Below are 12,541 nucleotides of genomic sequence, written 5' to 3' on the forward strand. Positions count from 1 at the left end.
CTTAGGCGACCCCTGTGAAAGGGTCATTCGACCCCCAAAGGGGTCGCAACCCACAGGTTGAGAGCCGCTGCTGAGCCATCTTATTGCGTACACATTCCTGAAGATGGGGTGGCCAGGCCAGGGGATGATGAATTTCATGCCTGTTGTTGCTCCCAAGGAGCTATACATGGCACTGAGTTTACTATCTCTTTATTGTTGCCCAGTTGTTTTTCCCACTTCCCTGGGACTCGGGGTGGGCAGGTGTGATTCTCCATAGTGCAAAGGAACCCCTTGCAGCACTGCTGTGCAGCAGGCATTTATGAAGTGTCCGCAGCAGGATGGGTAAAAGAGAGGGCTGCCCGTGAATAAGTCAGAGTCCAGGGAACATTGCAGACACACAAAGAGCTCCTGGTAAGTATTCAGTGAGGATTGGGTTCTCTTCCTTTCCTCCAAAGAGGAGGCCAGAAATGCCAGAGAGGAGGGGGATGGGATGTCCAGGCCTCAGCGAGGGGTGGGGTCCGGTGGGATCTCCCTTTGCAAGTCCAGAGGCTCCATGTGGTTGCATTGGACACCAATAAACACCGCACCACCAATCCATGTTTTGGCTTGACCCAGCCCCCCTGAACCTTGCCGCGATGCAGAGTATTAGCCAGAGTTGGCCACTCTGACCCTGCCTCACACAGCAGAAAAGGTGACCTCTATGGGAGCAGCACAGGCTTTGCCATCAGAGCGGCTTGGGTTCAAATCCCAGCTCAACCACTTATCAGCCTTATGACTTAATCTCTTTCTGAGTTTTTTTTTTCCTCATCAGGAAAGTGGGAGTAATAATAACGCCATGTTAGGAGACGGTTGTGAAATTTCGATTAGAAAATACATGTTGAATACATTGACAGGGCCCATCTCACAGCAGGTGTCCACATCAGTGATTCCTGTTGTTGTTGGAAACAGCCGAACTCTCCCGGGGGGGACCAGGTCAGGAAGAGGGGCCTCAGCTCCCAGGCCCCCTTGCTCCACGGGGCCTTTAGTTCCCAGCTCTGGGGGTGACTGTCGCAGGGACATCGCCACCATCTTTGGGGCTGAGTTCCTATATTAGATAAAAACAGGTTGGTGTCAATCCTAAGCAAATCAATCCAGCGATAAGGAAGAAGGAGAAATATCCAGGCCATTCTGCACAAAAGCCACAGAGAGAACTTCCTTGGGGGAGAACCCCACTTCTGTGTTCAGAGTGATGTTCTTAAGGAGCAGCTGGTGCAAAGGAGTGGCCCCTGGTGTGAATGGCCTGGGCCTGGTGTGAATGGCCTGGGCCTGGTGTGAATGGCCTGGTGTGAATGGCCTGGCCCTGGTGTGAATGGCCTGGTGTGAATGGCCTGGCCCTGGTGTGAATGGCCTGCCGTTCTTACAGCCTGGGGTGGATGGGCTCCTTCTGCACATAGAGGAAACCCAGAGCGGGAAGTCAAGGAACAGAGCAGTTCATGAAGCAAACTCAAGTCTCCTGTGTATGAACCGCACGGTAAAATAGAAAAGTCAACAAAGCAAATTAAAAACACCAATTCTTTCGTTTTTCACTGTCGCTTCATGATAAGCCGTAATAAGAATGAACCGGTTCTTAAACACCTCTGAGCTGAATGGCTTCCCTGGATGAAGTCTCTGCTGGGACTGAGGCGGATGTTGCTCGTTGCTTTTCAAGAGGAGCAGCTGGGGTTTCTAACCTATGAGTGGGGTGGCTTTACGTTCTCCGGGCCCCTCGTCCCTCGCCCCTGGCGGGTAATGGTGTGTTGTAAGTCAAAGGCAAAGTTGCCAGAGTTCTGGATCCCCTCCCGGGTCACAGTCCTGCAGCTTTGGTTCACTGAATTAGGGCCTGAGTGCCTCTCCCCACCCACACTCCCAGGGCTCCAGACCTAGAATGGCCTTTAGCCATTGCCTAGACTAGCCCAGGCCCTGCTTCTACAGAGAGCCTCAGAGAGGTGGCGTGGCTTATTTAAGGGCACACAGCGTTCACGGGCAGGAAGTTCTACGTCATAGACCCCACGTTGCCTTCTCTTTCCTCTAATGTTTTATTCCTTACTCCTCTTCTGACCTTTTGAGCTTTGTAATCCTTCCCCCTCTGCTCCATCCCTTTCTCCCCCTGTTGCCCACAGTGTTCGCCCTGGCAGATCCTGGCCCTTAGGAAGACTCCGAGTCCCTGAGTCACCCCCATTTCTTCTCTGACCCGGGGTGCAGGCTACTTTCGGCGCCATGGCCTTTTCGTCAAGGTTTGCCTTCTGGGAGCAAAAGGAAAGTTGGATTTCAAAACCGTTTTGCTTTTCCTCTGTGCTTGGCATGGTGTGTGCAGGCAGGAGACTGGCTTGCGAGAGAGGGAGCTTTGGAAACTAGAGATGGACTGGGGCCTGTGTGCATATTTGGGGGTTGGGGAGAATGACCAGGGGGCCAGTGAACTCACTCCTGTCTGAATGGGGGCGCTGAGTCATGCTCCTCTCCGGAGCTCCACCTCTAGTAAGCTGAGCTCCTTTTGTCCCACTGGTGCCCCTCCAAGTTAACCCTTCCACCCCCTTCCCAGCCTCCCAAACCCTGCTGTTCCGACTCACCCCTGGGAATGTGGACTGCTGGGGAGGGGCCGCCGGGAATGGCTTTGGCCCTGAGGCCTCGGAACTGGGCCTCCCCGCGTCTGGGGGCTGTGGAGGGTAAGGAGAGAGCCTGGCTGCCCGGGCCCAGGGGGTGATTCAGGCTGCAGAGCTGGGCGTGCCTCTGTGCAGTTCACAGTCCCCAGCGGGGCAATGACCTACGACAGACAGAGCCCTCTGGGCGGGGGAGGGGGCAGTGAGTCAGCCTCGGGCTAAATCCAGAGCTGAGCTCAGAGCTGGGCCTCGCGTCCCAAACATTTGGGGGGAGAGCCAGTGTTTCCCCAATGCCTCACCACTTGGGTAAGACGCTTGGGGTCCCAGGCTCGAGTCCCTGGAGGGAGAGAACAGATTTGGTGCCGGTGAAGGATGCGGAGTGGACTTGGAATCCGGGCCACCCCTGTGCCTGAACTAACAGCACTGCGTGCAGTAATGAGTGTGTCTGTGAGGTTTGTGAGCATCTGCCGTCTCTCTAACCTGTGTGCCCCGGGGCATGAGCTAGTGCACGGTGTGGGGTGTGGGCTCTGGGGGAGAGGGTGGGTGAGGGATGGGCATCGGTGGGGGCAGCAGGCGCAGACCTACACTCTGCCCCTCCTCTCCATTCCCTCTCCACCAGCCCCTCCCTTCCCTTTCTCTGCTCCAATCCCAGTTTCTAAAGTAGTAGAGTCCACGCGGATGAAAAATTGCGTTTTCCCTGTGTCTGTGGCAGCATGAACTACCTTTGAAGCTGGAGCCCATTGAAAGTGGTTCTGTGGGCAAGATGCTGCTTTCACAGGGCCGTGGCCATCCTGCTGGTCAGCGCCCCGGGCCCTGCTCATTAGAGCTCAGAATCAGCCATGGCCCTGGCTCCCAATGAGGGTCCCCCAGGTGGATGCTGAATGTCACCCTGGAAGAGTTTCTGAGGATCTTTCCGTTGGGAATGAAAGACTCCTTCTTAGCACATTGTGCTGGGAAAGAAAGGCATGGGGGCGGGGGTGGGACAGGCGCGGGCAGGGGATAACAGACCTTCTTTTTCTACTGTCCTAAGTGACTGAGGGAAGAAGAGAAACGAAATCCACTCGGACTGCCTGAGCTTGTGGAGGGAGAGATGCTAGTGGAGGGGAGGGGGCCCTCCCAGCCTGGAGGCCTGGCCCCCCTGGGTGTGTTCTGAGCCAGTCTCTGATCTGAAAGAACCTTCCGAGCGTCCATAGTGTCTGTCCTTTTTCCCCTGATTCATTATGGCATCCGAGTTGGCCCCTGACTCTGCTCCTCTCCTCTGACCAGGCCAGCTCGCTCCTGGGCCGAGCACAAAACCCGGCCAGAGCCGCCGGAGCTCAGAGCTCAGGCAGCGTTCCTTCCTCCACACCCGCCCCAGCCCCGGGGTTCCCTCCCTCCGCTGCATGGTTGGCAGTTTGTGGCAGGGTCTGAGGTTGGGAAGATAACCTGGCCTCCTGAATCCCTGCCTCTGCCCCACTTTCCGCCTCCAGCCAGAGCTCAGCCACCGGCTTGAGCAGGCACTCGGGCTCTGTGCTGAGGGCATCGTGTGGAGCCAGAGCCAGCCTGACGGAGCCGCCATTCACCTCCACGGAGTTCTGCGGGCCCTGCAGCCCCACACTGGGGTCATCCGTCTCCTCAGCTGGCCGCTAGGTCAGACCACTCCTTGTCTGAGCTGGGATGACCTGTGCAGTTTAGCCTGAGTTGAATTAGCCAGATCTCTCTCTCCACCCTGTAACCAAGGCCAGGATGCCGCTTTCCTGGTGGACCTCTTTACACAGCCCCCGCGGGCCACGTGGCTGGTCAGTGAGGGCAAGGGTGCTTGGCCTCGGCTCCCACCGAGACTCCTCATTCTTTTTTTTCTTTTTTTTAGTATATTTTATTGATGTTTTACAGAGAGGAAGGAAGAGGGATAGAGAGTTAGAAACATCGATGAGAGAGAAACATTGATCAGCTGCCTCCTGCACACCCCCCACCGGGGATGTGCCTGCAACCAAGGCACATGCCCTTGACCGGAATCGAACCTGGGACCCTTCAGTCTGCAGGCCGACACTCTATCCACTGAGCCAAACCGGTCAGGGCGAGACTCTTATTCTTGAAGTTGTCACCGGACAGTTTTGACCCCAGTGTATCTATTGTGCAGGTCCGAGGCCCCAGTATTCCCAGACGCTCAGGAGCTCTGCCCTCGGGGAGAGAGGCCTGTGGGATGCGCGCCTTCTGTGCTCTGAGTGCCGGGTCCCCAGCCCTGCCCTGCCAGTGACTTCTTTGTCTGCTCTCTCAGGTGAAAGAGGAGGACAGAGCTCTGCCGAAGCCTGGCCCTCCTGCCAAGGAGGAAGGGGCTGTAAGTGCTTCTCCAGGACCCCTGTGTGTGGGTGCGCCATGGAGCGGGCGGGCATGGGGGTGCTCTTTCTGTGTGGGTGGCTGGGGGCATGCCAGGGAAGGGGTAGAAAGTGCAGCCTGTGCGAAGCTAACCTGGGGCGGGTGAAGGCGATGGGAATGCCCAGGCGCTTTGGAGACCTCCCCCAAACGCCCCAGCCCTTTAGTTCCTACCTTTAGTTCTGCTTTCCTGAGCCTTTGGGGCTGGAGAGGCTTAGGTGGGCAAGCTCTTAGGTCGGGAGCACCGAACGCGCAGCTGTTGGGACTCTTCATCCCGCTCTGGGCGGCACCAGCCAGGGCAGGGAGGAATTCTAGTGCAGCTGCTGCTGTCTTGTCCCGGAGACCTCGTCAGCTGCTTAGGGCAGGTGACCTGGAGGCCGGCTCCAGCTGCCCAGGGCCCCCAGCCACCCCCTACCCCAGTCATTCTGCCTTGGGATGGAGACCCTGAATAAAGCTGGACTCCTTTAAGGCAAGAGAAGGGAGACGGTTCCAGAAGAGCCAGGGCTAGAGATGTGCAGTTGGGAGGTGGGCGTGCCCAGAGCTCGGGAGCAGAGCTGGCTCACCAAACAGATCCGTACGCAGACCAGACGGCAGAGCCTGTCCCTGCTCCCCCCACTTCCTTGGGCGGAGATTTGATTAGTCAGGCATTGTGGCTTCTACCTAATCTGCAAACAATCCTGCCAGGCCAGCCTGTGATTTCCAAGGGATATGTTTGAGATATAGGCGGGAGGGGTCTTGGAGAATGCCAGGTTTTTTGGGGTGAAAATTACATGTAAAATGTTTAGAAGACGGCCCAGCGTATAATCAGCACTGTATGGATGTTAGCAGTCACTGTCATCATCGTCATTGCCATTGTCCTCATCATCTGCAGTTCGAGGGGACGGGAGGAAAGCCAGAGGGGGAGGGGAGGGGGGTAGGACCCAGCAGCCAGGGCCACCAGCCAGCGCCGCAGTCTCTGGCATGCCAGTGAGGAAGAGCACCTTCAGGCCCTCCCCCCTCCACCCCTGCAGCAGGGCCACAGTCCCGCTGAGGTCTGGGCCCAGGCTACTTGGCTCAGCTCTTCTCAGGATGTGGGGCAACCTCTCCACATGGCAGCCAGAGGTCTGCCCACTCTGCAGGCATCTTCCTACCAAGCAGAGATGGCAGGCGGCCCCCCATAGAGCCCGGTGCTCAGATGTACCCCAGAACCAAGGTCACCGTTTTGGGGAATAAGGGCACAAGCACGTCTCATTAGTGGCAGGGCCTGACCAGCAAGGAGCCCCTAGGCTGGCCTGGCTGCCCCGAGGCAATGTGGCTACCTCTGCAGGCAACTCTGCCCTGCCCTTCGCCAGCCTGGCCTTCCCAGTGGCAGTCCTGTGGGTCCACAGACAGCGCCACCCCCCCCCACCCCCAGTGTTGGGGGGAGGGGAAGAACAGCAGGTGGAGTGTGCCAGCACACTCCATTTAGTTCCTGGGTGCCCAGAGGCTGTAGGACATGGTAGCTTGAGTGCTTAACCCTTTGTGGGCCACAGTTGCCTCCTCTTCCTCCCATTATTCCACACGTACCTTCTGGGATCTGGGAGCTAGGAGACGGACAGAGAGCAGGCTGAGGTGGAAGCTTCCTGGGCCAGCACTGGGTTTCTGCAGCCTTGAGAATGTGGGTGCGGAGTGGACAGGTGGGGAGTAGACAGTGGCTGCCGACCAGAGGAGCAGGGAGGGAGGACGCTTGGCATATATTGGGGCCAGGAATTGCTCCCTGACTGTTGTTCTCATCAGGATGAGCAGACTCTGGGTCTGACAGCCCAGAAAACCAGGTGACCGAGAGACCACAGAGGCAGGAGGCCCCGGCGTGAGGCCTAGGAACGGGTTGCCTGCCCTCTCCATGCTCCATCTCTGCTGTGTTTGGGCTGTGAGGGACGGGGCTCACCTGGATTAGGGCTTGGTCGCTGCCCCGACGGACGGCAGTAACTCTGGGGCACCTCATGGGGCTCCAGGGATTCTGTGTTGGCGTCTCCCAGCTCCATGCTAAGCCTGGCAGGTGACAGCAGTTCCTGCTTGTCTTTGTGGGAGAGAGACACCACACTCTCAGAGGCTGGCTGGAAAGCCTCTTGGAGCTATGCGTTGTTTGCCGCATGAATGGAAGGTCTGTTTCAGGGCTGGGCGCGAGGCCACGCCTCTTACTTCCTCTGCGTGGGGTGGGCAGGGACACGGGCTGATGCTAATGTCTACCTGTATCTGTGTGACTGTAGCTAGAGGGCAGCTCCAAGGACGGCAGTGGCCCCTCTCAGAGTCCGCAGCCTCCCACCAGCCCCGCACCTGCGGAGACTTCCCAGAGAGCCAAGAGCCCCGTGCCCACACCGGCCATGAACGGCCTGGGGGCCGCCTCAGCAGAGGGCCCAAGCGAGGAGGCCCCGGGCCTGTCTCGGAGGAAGGTGGCCAATGCAGTGAGGAAGGCGGTGAGCAAGGTGCTGCCTGGCGAGGAGCCGGGGAATGCCAGGGAACCTCCGAGCAGAGGGGTCAAGTCCCCTGAGCACCCAGCTCGAGGCAAGAGGGGAGAAAAGGCAGCCCCCGGCCCCAAGCCCCCTCCCCCTCCCCCTCCGCCGCCTGCTCCACCTAAGCCGGAAGCCAAGAAGGAGGCAGCCAAGGATGAGCTCTCCGTGGGCCTGCGGAGCCTGATGTCCCGGGGCAAGGGCAAGGACCACAAGCCCCGCAGCAGGCAGTCTCCTGGGAAGGGAGAGTCGCCCCCCAGCCAGGAGCCAGGCTCCCCGGGGAAACCAGGCTCCCCGGAGGTGGTGGACCCCCCAGCCAAGCCCGGAACCCCAGAGAAGCAGTGTTCCCCAGCTGCACCACAAGAGCTGGCCGACTCGGGCTCCGCTGGCCCGAAGTCCAACCTCACTGGACCGCAGCAGTGCAAGTCACCAGCCCCTGACGGGCAGCAGGAGGTACCCGAGTGTGTCACTAACCTCCCCTGCCCCTCACCACCCTCCCCTGCTCGCTCACTCGAGGCCTAGGCACCCTCACAACCGGCTTCCCCAAGGCCACCCCACAGGCCCCGCATGATGCAGAGGCTAGGCCGGCGCCTTTGCTGAAGGCGGGGCTGCATGGCTCTCCTGGATGGAATGCCAGCGTGGCGGCGGCCTGGGCCCTGTGACGGGGCTGCTAACCAGCATGCGGCTGTTCGGTGGGAGTCAGGGCTGGTCCTCAGCGACATGGGCTCAGCCTGTGGCTCCAGACGCTACATCGAGATCAGGAGTCTTAGCAGACCCGTGCTAGGATGGGCAGAACCGAGGTCAGGAGGCCTGTGTGCGTTCACCTCCCAGCCACTCCCCCCGGTGGGTTCTCGGCGAGGTCCCATCCCCGAATCTTCATCTGTCGAGTGGGGAGGACGCAGGTCTTCAGTTCTTCTCTGTAGCCCTTGGGGCCAGAAGTATTTGGGAAATGAGTAATTTTTATATTTTAGAATGCCAGGCAGTGTACATAATGAGCAGCCACTCATAACCAGACATTAGTATTTCCACCGCAAAACCTGTACATCTTCACGCCGCAGAGGGATAGAATATAAACAGTCAGGACTGGCCACCAAAATAGCTGAGAAGCATCTTTTGGTCTTGGAGGGCTTTTGGGATGTTAGAATTGCTTTGAAGGGCTCCTGTGAAGGTTAGAGGTGGTTCAGATAATGAATGCTCCCAGCCCAGTCCCTGGCATGGTGGGTGCTCCATACATAAACGGGAGTATTGATGGCAATGCTAATAACAGTAGTTATTAATGCCATCATCGCCATCACTGCCTTCAGGCCTGGCACCAGTCCCCGGTGGCAGCAGGATCACGAGGAGCCCTGTGCCTGGGTGGCTAGTGGGCACAGTGGGCCCCCTTTGGATCTGGGGCGCTGTCTGTCCACAAAGTGCCTTCTGGGAGGGACAGGATGCTGAGAGGCAGAGGGGATAGGCAAGGGCGGTCAGCCCAGCCCTTGCCCATGGAAGGTGATGCCTGCTTGGCTGGTCCTAGGCGTGGGGACGGTTCTCTTTAAGCTTTCCCATTGTGTGTAGACCCTTCTGAGGCCTCATGAGGTGTGTGTGTTGCGGGGGGGGGGGGGGGGTGCAGTTTCACCACTGCGTCTTCTTGCTCTTTCGTGCTCCTGGCTGGAAGGGGAGGGGCAGGGCACAGCCTACAGGCCTGTCCTGTCTCCAGCCCCTGGGATTCCTAAGGCCCCAGAACCCGTCTTGCGCCTATCCCATTCTTCTTGGGTTTCACAGAGCCTGGAGAGGAGCAGGCTGCAGCTCTCCCCAGCCCTCGTGGCTCACTCTGCATCAGGAAACGGACCTCCTAGCACACAGGAGTTGGCAGGGGCATTTTGGCTTGATGGGCAGGGCATGAGGTGAACCACCCATCCCTGAGAAAACCTCCAAGAAGCGGGCTCCTGGGCTGCTGCCCTCCCTCTGGCTCCCTGTCCTCCACCTCTCACGAGAGTGGAGTTGGGATCAGAGAAGAGCTCTGCTTGGCCTTCAGCCGCCTTGGCCGATGGCAGAGGCCAGAGGGTGCGTGGAAGAGCAGGGCCATCCTGGTGCGGAAGCGGTTAAGATGGTGAGAAGAAGCAGCCTCAGAACTCTCAGGACCCCGTTCTTTCTTTCTTATCTGATCGTTTAAAACCTCAGATTGGTGCCTGGCTTGCCTTCCTGTCCCTACGCCACTTACCCACTGGGTCCTGGTGGCCTCCTGGCTAGCAGCTTGGCATGCGGTGTCCCCACCTCTCCCGGGGCCGGGACTAATGGTGGTTTAACCTCCAGGCAGGAGCTGCCCCCGAGGCCGAGGTCCGGCTGAGCCCCGCGGAGGAGGCCCACCTGCGGCTGGAGAGGATCTTCACCGCGTCTGTAATGCCACCTCCCGCGTGCGGTCCCCAGGCCCTGGCCTCCTCCTGCCTGAGGCTGGCGGCCAGAGTGTGTGTGTCAGTGTGTGTGGGGGAGCACCTGCCTATGGAAGCGTGCTCCCTGGGTCCTGGGGGCCTCACAGTGGGCTTCCCACTTCAAGAAAGGAGAGAAGGCCTCTGTGGTGGGTCTGAGCCCAGTGACGCCTGCTCCTCCAGGGAGCCCAGTGCCTGTGGGAGGGACCCCTCTTGGCTGGGGATCCAACCCCCTTTTCTGGCCCTGTCCTCTTGCCATGAGGACATGCCTTGGTGCCAAGGTCTGGTGGGTGTCGAGAGGGGAGCTGACACTCCCCTTTTTTGATGCCCTGGCTCTCCAGACCCAGGGGGGCCTGTTAACTCCTTGTCCATTTCTAAGAGGCAAGGCCCAAGGCCTGCCTGACTCCCCTCCCTCTGCAGAAAGGCCTTTAAGAGACTAGCTAGAGGCTGAGAGGCCAAGGTGCCTTATACTCGGGCAGTTGGCATGTGGACCCGGATGGGGTGATGCCTCCACGTGCCATGGGTAGTGTGCCCGCCTGGGAGTGGCGATGTGGTTCCGTGGGGGTTTGAAGAAGGGTCCTAGACTTGGGGCTACTGGTGGTCGTGCTGTCTGAGAAGTGCAGTGATGACATTTCTGAAGGGCAGCCTTGGGGCGGGGGGGGGGGGGCGGGGCGTGTATGGAGGCCAGGGATAGCCCTGTCCTGGAGTCTGAGGGCTGCAGCGGAGCTAGGCTGGAAAATGCCCTATAGATAAGGCAAGGGGCTCCCAGGGGAACAAGGCCCTGGATATGGTGAGGGGGCCTGGCCTGGCAGCACACAGAAGAGGAGCCCAATTCAGAATGGACTCGATGGCCAGCCTGGGAGAGACTGTGTCCAGGATGGCACAGTCCTGTCCTGCCGTAGGCTCAGTGCACCTGCCCGGGCCAGCAACCCCTCTCCTGGTGCTAAGCAACTCCCACCCGTACCCCACACCTTGGGCAGCCCGAGAGTGCCCGCCCACTTGGCCCGGGGCGCTTGCGGAAGGGGACCTGCGGATGGTCTGCTTGTCTTCACCCCTCTTCTTCTCTCTTCTTTGCTTGCTGCTGGTAGCTGGACCCTGAGGCCGCCTCTCCTGCCCACAGCCAGGTAGGGTGTTCCTGTCCCCCTCAGGAGCTCTCCACTTCCTCCGGTGACCACCTGCCACCCCCGGCCTGTACCTGGGCGGGCGTCTGTGCTCGGGCCTCATGCTGGAGTGTAAGGGCTCTTTCCCCTTCTGGTCCCCACCTGCTGTCCGGCGGGATCCTCTTGGGAGGCAGTGCTAAGAGTTGGAGATGGCAGCTCTGTGTCAGGCCCTTGGGGAGAGTCTAGACTCAGTGTCCCCACTTGAATTTGGCTTCTGTGGTACATGGTGCTTAGCCACTGGAGACCCAGGGTTTTGGTTTCTGGGTGTTTCAGTTCTGCTCGCTCTGGGTAGCTGAAAAGGCTCAATTCCTACCCCCCACCCCCACCCCCAATCCCCATCCAAAACCTGAAGATGCGGCTTTCTCTGTCTCCACCTGCTGGGCAGTGTGGGAAACCCACCTTCGAATTAGCTCTGAAGGAGTTAGTTCTCGGCCATGGCCCTTTGATGTCACCTTATACATCAGCCTTCAAACACTTGACCCGCGGAACGTGCCCATTCAAGACAAAGGTTTCGCCTGTCTCACGCGATTTTCAAAAGACACCACATGCAAAATAATTTTGTTTTATAAAATTACATGTCTTCAAATATAACAAACGAACCATTTTTTAATGTCTGCACTTAATTTAAGCTATAGACACCCCATAGTGGTCCTCCTAATTGAAGGGTAAATTCACTGCCACGATTGCCAGAGGCCGGGGACCCCTGGGGTAGCCCCGCCTCCTCACTCCGTAGCTGGGAAGGGCGTAGCTGGGAAGGGCGGTCAGCGAGGGAGAGAGTTCCCTGAAGCCGGAATCCACCCTGGGAGCAGAACCCCGATCTCTCTTTCAGCTCTAGGAAGCGTGACAGAGAAAATGCTCCCTCTTGTTATCCGTCTCGGCCCCTCACCAGGGCTCAGTGTCGCAAAGCAGTGTGTGTGCCCAGGTCTCAGGAGGGTGGGGGACGCTAGCAGACGAATTGTACCTCAGAGCTGAGGATCCTCAGAGCGCGGGGTGACTGTCCCCCCAGCAGGGCCCCTGGATGACCTGTTGCCCCTTTGCCCACACACAACTAAAGGAGCCTGATGGGCCTGTCTCCTGTTTGCCAAGCTCCCCCTGGCACCATTCCTGCCCAGCCCAAGTCGTCTCATGGAGTGCCAGGCTTGGCAGCCCCACACCCTGCCAATGCTTCTTTCTGATTGAGCCACTTGGGGCCTCTCCTTCGCTCCCAGCCCCTCTATACCCATTCTGGTGTCCATCTGTGTGGCATGCAAGCGTCTTCCCGTCTCTGGTCCTGCCTTGTATGGCCTTAGCATGTCCACGTAGGTCTGTGTACCTCCCGCCTTCTGAGGAGGCAGGGAGTAGGAGCCGCGAGGCTGGCGTGGGCATCTGGGCATTGCCCTGCCCCGGGGAGCGTCCTCTGCAGGGCAGGCCAGGCCGAGGCTAGGACTCCGGCCCCACTTATCCTTCTGCGCTGTGAGGTCCTCCGGAGACACTCCCGCCCCAGGCCTTGAGGAAATGCCCTTCCCCGGCTTGGTAAGGGAGGGCCCATCGCGATGCGGGAGAAGCTGGGCCTGAGAGGT

The 12,541-nt window shown here is 59.0% G+C and overlaps 1 protein-coding gene across 15 annotated transcripts in view; it reads left to right on the forward strand.

The window, feature by feature from the left end:
• Positions 1-12,541, forward strand: part of MYO18A (myosin XVIIIA) — a 96,853-nt gene that overhangs the window by 35,813 nt on the left and 48,499 nt on the right. For 4 of the 15 annotated variants that reach the window (XR_009449140.1, XR_009449141.1, XM_059669316.1 and 1 more), the window contains exons 3-6: positions 4,852-4,911; positions 7,175-7,867; positions 9,710-9,793; positions 10,911-11,054. The exons of 3 other annotated variants lie outside the window; for them this stretch is intronic. Coding sequence is in view for 10 of the 12 variants with exons in the window: in XM_059669316.1 (XP_059525299.1) it covers positions 4,852-4,911; positions 7,175-7,867; positions 9,710-9,793; positions 10,911-11,054 (981 nt within the window). In the remaining 2 variants the exon portion in view is untranslated. The remainder of the gene's footprint in view (positions 1-4,851; positions 4,912-7,174; positions 7,868-9,709; positions 9,794-10,910; positions 11,055-12,541) is intronic. 8 more of the 15 variants (XM_059669318.1, XM_059669314.1, XM_059669308.1 and 5 more) reach the window with 7 other exon arrangements.

The sequence above is a fragment of the Myotis daubentonii genome, chromosome 16 (assembly GCF_963259705.1).
Source record: "Myotis daubentonii chromosome 16, mMyoDau2.1, whole genome shotgun sequence".
NCBI classification, from domain to species: Eukaryota; Metazoa; Chordata; class Mammalia; order Chiroptera; family Vespertilionidae; genus Myotis; species Myotis daubentonii.